The sequence below is a fragment of the Pelophylax lessonae genome, assembly GCF_965119305.1.
Source record: "Pelophylax lessonae genome assembly, chromosome: 1".
NCBI lineage: Eukaryota > Metazoa > Chordata > Amphibia > Anura > Ranidae > Pelophylax > Pelophylax lessonae.
Genome location: NC_138768.1, coordinates 856,948,628 through 856,956,481, shown reverse-complemented (window position 1 = coordinate 856,956,481; position 7,854 = coordinate 856,948,628). Strand labels below are relative to the sequence as shown.

Genomic DNA, 7,854 nt, shown 5'->3' with positions numbered 1-7,854 from the left:
CTGCAGAGATTTACTTATCACTATTAGAAAACATCTTGGATCCACTATTGTCCAGAATGTCCATCTCACTACTGTGAGCCTCACCCAGAAGAACAGAGAGTGATCACAAACCACAACTGTAAAGATCTGCAGAGAGACAAATATACTCTGCACAAGTTCTTCATTGCAGAACACTTTTGATTTTTGGCAACCCTGAAATTAAGTAATTTTCATTTTACTTTAGTTCACCTTTCTACAAACATACATGGATTACAACACTATAACTGTCTATTTAATAAACTCCTGCTTCATCTTTTTACTTCATTCTTTGCTTTTGGAAAATTGTGTAAGATAGCTCCCAAATGTTCCTTAGATGGAGGGACTGTACCTCTTTGATAACTCAGGTACTTTGTCCTCTTTAGTAAGGAGTATTTTTTTGTACCTACAGTGAGGAATTAAAAAAAAACAAATGTAATGTAACACATGCATATAACACAAATATTCTGTATATCTTATTTTATTCTATTTTATTTATTTATTTATTTTTTTATCTTATTTTATCCGTACTTGCATTTTAATACAAAACACATTTCTGAAAACCTATTATGATCTCCACAAAATTTATCAAAAAGTTAAACATATACATACATAGAGTATTTTAAAGTAAGTCTTTAAAGGAGTTGATTTACTACTAAAATTGAGAAGTGCAAAATCTGGTGCAGCTCTGCATAGAAACCAATCAGCTTCCAGTTTATTTTTTGTCAAAGATAAATCGAAAAAGCTGAAGTTAGAAGCTGATTGGCTACCTTGCACAGCTGCACCAGATTTTGCCCTCTCAAGCTTTATTAAATCAACCCCTATGTTCTCCCTGTGTTGAATGGGTTTTCTTCTGGGACTCCAGTTTCTTCCCACACTCCAAAGACGTGATGGTTGTTTAACTTTTTCTTTTCCAATTTGGCCTTTGTATGCATTTTGTGAATTCATGTAAGATAGGTACCTTCGATTTTAAGCTCCTTGAAGGCGGGGACTGTTGGTGATTGGGTCAATCCCACCTCTTAATACTCTAAATAGTCCCTCACTATAGTCAAGTCTAATCGGTTCTGTGTAAGAGCGGAGCCTCCGGAAGAGTCCTTTGCCACCGGAATAAAATCAAGTAGTCTGTGTGTGATACAAAGGACTTCTCGTCTGTTTAATACATATCCAGAGATCTTCTACAAAGAATACAGGATGCACAGTAAAAGGGGGGGGGGGTGTGTCTAGGGTAGGTTATGTGTGCAAATAAATGGTTAAACATGAAAGTTAAGCAATACTGATTTCAAGTTCTAAAAGAGGAACTAGGGGTACAATGTCTACAGGAAGCGCATGTGTATATTTAGAAAATGTGTTAAATGTAAAATATGTGTGATATTATCTGTCTGAAACTATCTTAGACAAAGTGCGTATTCAAAATGGATGCAGTAATAGAACAGAATGTAAGAACATACAAAATGGAAGAACATATGTCAATGTCACGCCTCTGCAGGGACTAATGTAATAGTACAGTATAATGCTATATGAATGGTCAATGCTATATAAATACATATAATAATAATAATTTTTAAGAAAGAGCAAGAAAAAATATTGCCTATTTATTTGGAATCATCACCGTCCAAATTATTTACTTTTATGGACTCTATTTTTGTTTAATGTTATTTTTGTTGATTTCATTAGTTTTTTGTGATTATTTCCACATCAGCATTTGCTGATTGCACTGTTACCATCGTCACCTTCACTTTTTGCACTTAGCCACTTTGGTATTATTATGTGCACAACTATATAGATTCACTTCATCTGGACTTTATTGGATGTTTCCACCTCACCAGTCATTTATATTTTATATTGCTACTTTTAGTAGAAGATTATTTGATTTTTTGTGCATTCATCCACCTGTACCGTATTCTTTGATATCTCTTTTTGCACTTATCCATCTGTACCTCATCCTTGTATCTTTACTGATACCTTTCCAGCACAATAGGATTTGGATTTACCTTTATACATGATCTATCTGTACATATTTGGCACAATTTTGTGCATTTTATCCATCTGTACCTTACACCTCCATCGTTTTATTGATTTAGTGAGGACACATTTCTTTCATATACTATTTTTCACATTGGATTGGATTATCCTTTTTTTTTTCCACTTACATATTCATTATTTATCCATCTGTACCAGGAATCTGCGCCAATTTTTCTTTTTTTTTCAATAAAAAATATATTTCTTCAGGGAGTACTCAACCTTGTTCAATTTATTCATAAATAGCATTGAGGACGGGATCTGTAGTTCAATATCAGTTTTTGCAGATGACACAAAATTAGGCAGGGCAATAACAGCACAGCATGAAGCAGATATCCTACAGTATGACCTGGACAAAATAACGGAGTGGGCAACGACTTGGCAAATGAGGTTTAACGTGGAGAAGTGTAAGGTTTTGCACTTGGGGACTAGCAACATAAAAGCACAATACACGTTAGGAGGGGAACCCCTGGGAGAATCAAAAATGGAGAAGGATCTGGGAGTATTGGTGGATGATAGACTAGGCAACAGCTTGCAATGTCAGGCGGCAGCTGCCAAAGCCAGCAGAATATTAGCATGCATAAAGAAAGGGATGTATTCCAGAGATAAGACTATAATCCTTCCACTTTATAAAACTCTGGTCCGACCGCATCTGGAGTATGCTGTCCAGTTCTGGTCACCAGTCCTCAGAAGGGATGTGTTGGAGCTGGAGAGAGTCCAGAGAAGGGCAACTAAACTGATTAGGGGATTGGAGGACCTTGATTATGAGGAGCGTCTGCAATCGCTTGATTTATTCTCCCTGGAGAAGAGACGCCTGATGGGGGACATGATAGCAATTTTTAAATATCTCAATGGGGATCTAGGCTTAGAAGAAAAGCTGTTCAGTCGCAGGGATTGCATGAGGACTCGGGGGCATACAATGCGATTAGAGGAGAAGCGTTTTAACCTCAGGCAACGTGGGGGGTTCTTTACTGTTAGGGCTACAAGATTGTGAAATTCTCTACCACAAGAGGTGGTTTCTGCAGGTAATATGGTGGCTTTCAAAAGACTTCTAGACGTACATCTCAAGGATCAGAACATTCAGGGGTATGCGAGATGATTACAGCCACACACACACCTACACAGGTTGAACTGGATGGACTATTGTCTTTATTCAACCTCACCTACTATGTAACTATATGTAACTGTTTTTCGGGATCAGGAAGGAATTATTTCTCTGACACAAGAAATTGGACCATGCTTTTAAGGGTTTTCTTTTTATCTGAACCCACAGCTGGATGCAAGGTGATTTTTCGTTTTATTTGAACTCAACAACTGTATGTCTTATTTCTAACCAATGTTACTATTATGTATTTTTTTATTTTTTTTATTTAAACTTTTTATTTAGTAAAACAATACAAATTCCTGTATCGTGCTTGGGTATCGTGACCAAAACTAATACAGAGATATAGACACAAACAAAGGCATAATGTACAAATAATGTATATGAAAGATCAATGCCCGAGCAGTTGCCTAAATAGCAAGAGAATCCTAATGTTTTGCTAAGTACTTCTGAACTCTGTAATAAAGTGTAACATTGTATAATATTAAATTACTGCAGAGGCCGGTGAACACGTTTTCTTTTTATGCATTTTTTTTCTAAGTGATTATACATATTGATTTATAGTTCCAGTATGCATATACAGTATGAGACAGTTATTTGGTTATACTTTCCAGCAAACTTGCTTTTGTATTTAGGTCAGGCCTAAACAGAATTATGTAACATTTTGGAAAAAATATGCAGCCAAGAAGTCCAGCACTTGAAGTCATAATAGCAAAAATCTCCACAGCCACCATGTATTTCCCTTTAGTGCTCAGATAGGCCGGGATCATGGCAATCCAGACACTGCAGAACACCAGCATGCTGAAGGTGATGTACTTGGCTTCATTGAAACTGTCCGGTAATGTCCTGGCTAAAAATGCTATAATGAAACTCACAGATGCCAAAAGTCCCATATATCCCAGAACAGAGTAGAAGCCAATAACTGAACCCTCATTACACTGAATGATAATCTTTCCCTGATATGAGTGATTGTCCTGATCCTGGAAGGGGGGAGAAATAGACAACCAAGTGACACAGATTAGGACTTGAATCAGTGAACACACAAATGTTATAGAGTTGTTAAGTTTGACTCCCACCCATTTTATCAAGGAACTCCCAGGTTTGGTGGCTTTAAAAGCAATACACACAGTGACACTTTTAGCAAGAAGAGAAGAGACAGCAACTGAAAAGATGACACCAAAAGAGGTTACACGCAGCATGCAGGTTACATCTACTGGACGACCGAGAAACAAGAAAACACAGAGGAAGCTCAGCATGATGGAGATCAGAAGAAGATAACTCAGGTTCCGGTTATTAGCTTTAACAATGGGGGTGTCCTTGTAATGCACAAATGTCCCCAATATTAAGCCAGTCAGAAGACAACAGAAGATGGAGACAGCTGAAAATACTGTAACAATTGTATCATCAGTGGAGAGAAATTCCACCAGTTTTGGAACACACCGATCCTTCTTCTCATTTGGCCATTCTTCATCAGGACATTTCATGCAGTTTTCACTGTCTGCCAGTATGGAAAATGAAACAATTATTTATTAAACTGTCAAGGGAATTTATCCATTACAAAAGAAAACACAAAAGGCCGAATCCTGGGAGTAGTATTTGAAATGGTGCCTATACCCAAAGTCTAAGAGGAGATGCTTCCAAAGACTACTAAATACCAAAACACCACAACGGAAACAGCACCTACCAAGGCTACCAATTCAAAAATAATGTCATTGGACATTACCATAAAAAGGGAAAAAAATGTGACATAGGAAAAACCACACCACCACTTGGGGAACTCCCCCATTGCCCGGGCCCCCCCCCCCCCCAAGATCCCCCTGTGCTCCCCTGTGCACCCACAAAATCCCACCCCACTCCTAATGCCAAACACCCACCCCTCCCCCTATATCCCCCAACCCAGTTAAAAACCTTGCCCCCCCCCTCGATTATAAGGGGTCCAGTCTGCATTGGATCTCTCAAAATAACATTAGCCTGTGCTAAATAAACCCATATAATGTAAGAAAACAATGTACAAAATATGGATGTAACAGCTCAGTCTCCTAGTAGTTCAACCTGCTGAACCTATAAAATGTCCAATTTGAATGTATTCTTCAATTAGTAGCCTTGGTAGGTGCTGTTTCTTTTGTGGTGTTTTGGTATGTCTAGGGAATTAATCACCTCAAGCAGTCTGTGTTGTCCTACAGAAAGTCTAACCCTTTGGCGTGTTAAAATTACTTTTTTTGTAAAACAAAATGTTGTCTATTTTAAAATGGTTGTAATTTTAACCCTTTAAAGAGGTAAAGATACATTATCATATTTATCAAATAGTAAATCCTTTTAGGCCCGTTCACACTGGGGCGACGCTACTTGCCGGGGCGACCTCATAGGTCACAGCACGCCGCTCGCACCGCAACCTCGGAGCGGCCGGCACGGACTTCATAACATTGAAGTCTATGCAGGTCACTCCGGGTCGCCCCAAAGAAGCTCCGGACCCTTTTTCTAAGTCAGAGCGACTTGTGTCGCTCCTATTAGAACGGGTCCACAGCTTCTCTATGGAAGGCGACCTACGGCGACCTGTCAGGCGACCAGGTCGCCTGACAGGTCGCCCCAGTGTGAACGGGGACTTATGCACAAACCATCAATTATAACCATTAAATATTTTTATTTTTATATGCATGCTTCAACAACAGCTTCTCGATCTCCTAGGGTTGATGGATTTTATCAGGAGTGGCAAGGCATTGTCAGGTGATGCATCAAGTGACACAGCAGTGCACTGGATCTGCTCACCTGCCACAAATGACAAATCCTTGAGCAAACAGCTAAATGTAAACAAAGAGGTGGGGATGCTGTCTGATATCATTAACCAAATATAGCTATAACCATATTTGGTTAATCTATTTGACAAAATTTGGCCAGGGCCAAGATTAGTCAATGATGTCTGCCAACTGAGCCATTCATTTGTGTACATTCTGCGGATGGACATCACCCAATTCAGTTTTCTGAACCAAATCCTACTTTGATTTGAACCCGAAGCTCAATCCTATATGCAAATTTTCCCTGGTTTGATTTGTAGCTACTTTAAATAAAAATACTCAAAATTCTGAAAATCTCAACTTTTCCCCAAAACCATTAAAGTAGAATTCCAGCCTAAAATGAACCATGTTTAAAAATGTTCCCTCGCCTCTTCTGCTACCTATGCTGTCCATCCTGTGTAAAAAGGATGTGTACTTATATATTTTTAGTCCAACGACAACTGGGAGTTTTGAGAACCATAACATCTCTTTTATTCTTGACAATGGCTGGGAATTTTAGAAGCCATGACATTATCCATATGCTCCCATGTCCCAGCCATTGTCAGAGCTTTTCCCTGATGAATCCCCTTTCTGATTGTTTGGGGCATTCGGAAAAAAACCTTGTACAGAGAAGAAAAGGTGAGCGCTACCATCAGTCCTGTGTCATGCCAACAGTAAAGCATCCTGAGACCATTCATGTGTGGAGTTGCTTCTCAGTCAAGGGAGTGGGCTTACTCACACTTTTGCCTAAGAACACAGCTATGAATAAAGAATGGTGCAAAAACATCCTCAGAGAGCAACTTCTCCCAACCCTAAAAGAACAGTTTGGTGATGAGCAATGCATTTTCCAGCATTATGGAGCACCTTGCCATAGGGCAAAAGTGATAACTAAGTGGCTTTGGGAACAAAACATCAAAATTTTGGGTCCATGGCTTGGAAACTCCCCAGACCTTAATCCCATTGAGAACTTGCGATCAATCCTCAAGAGGCGGGTGAACAAACAACACCCCACAAATTTTGACAAACTTCAAGCATTGATTATGCAAGAATGGGCTGCCATCAGTCAGGATGTGGCCCAAATTTGATTGACAGCATGCCAGGGCCAATTGAAGAGGTCTTGAAAAAGAGGGGTAATCACTGCAAATATTGACTCTTTGCATAAACCTAATGTAATTGTCGATAAAAGCCTTTTTCACTTATGAAATGCTTGAAATTATACTTCAGTATACCATAGGAACATCTGACAAAAAGATCTAAAACCACTAAGGCAGCAGACTTTGTGAAAATAAATATGTGTGTCATTCTCAAAAGTTTTGGCCACTGCTGTAGAAATAGGTAAGTATACATATCTTTTTTATACAGGTTAGGCAGCATATGTAGCAGGAAGGGAGAGGAAGCATTTTTACCCATAGCATTAGGCAGGAATATCCCTGTGAGCAAGCCTGTTGTGGGTGAAAGACATCACAGAGAGGTATGGTTTGTTGGGTGGAGACACTAGGAGGGAGATTTTTTAAAACTGGTGCACTTTTATTGTCAAAGCTTAATTGAACAACCTGAAGTTAGAAGCCAATTGGTTACTATGCATAGCAGCACCAGATTCTGTGTGCTCCAGTTTTAGTAAATCTTCCCTATGTATGTATGCAGCCATGTCTCTTTTTTAATGGAAAATTGATTTTATTACAGAGTGTGACTCTCATCTAGTGTATATTTATTGCTGGAGCAGTGATATCTCATTGGAGTCAGCACCCTAATAGCCCATTAATGACAAATGAGGGAGACTTGGAGCAGTGCTATTTATCAGAGGTATGTTTTGTCTAGGCAAGTAACTAGGGTAATGTTTTGACTTACAAGATGGAATTCTACTTAAATGGGGGCAAACTTTTATTTTTAATCACATCATGCCTGCGCTATAGCCGAAAGACAGCTACAGCAGGGGCTTACTTTTTT

General features: G+C 38.9%; 1 protein-coding gene across 1 annotated transcript; it reads right to left on the bottom strand.

The window, feature by feature from the left end:
• Window positions 1-3,729: 3,729 nt before the first annotated feature.
• On the bottom strand, window positions 3,730-4,623 carry LOC309549932 (vomeronasal type-2 receptor 26-like; the record flags this gene model as incomplete). Its single annotated transcript, XM_082250416.1, has 1 exon — window positions 3,730-4,623. Exon 1 carries the CDS (start codon window positions 4,618-4,620, stop codon window positions 3,730-3,732), a length of 891 nt encoding a protein of 296 aa, XP_082106542.1. The 5' UTR covers window positions 4,621-4,623.
• Between the last annotated feature and the right edge of the window lie 3,231 nt (window positions 4,624-7,854).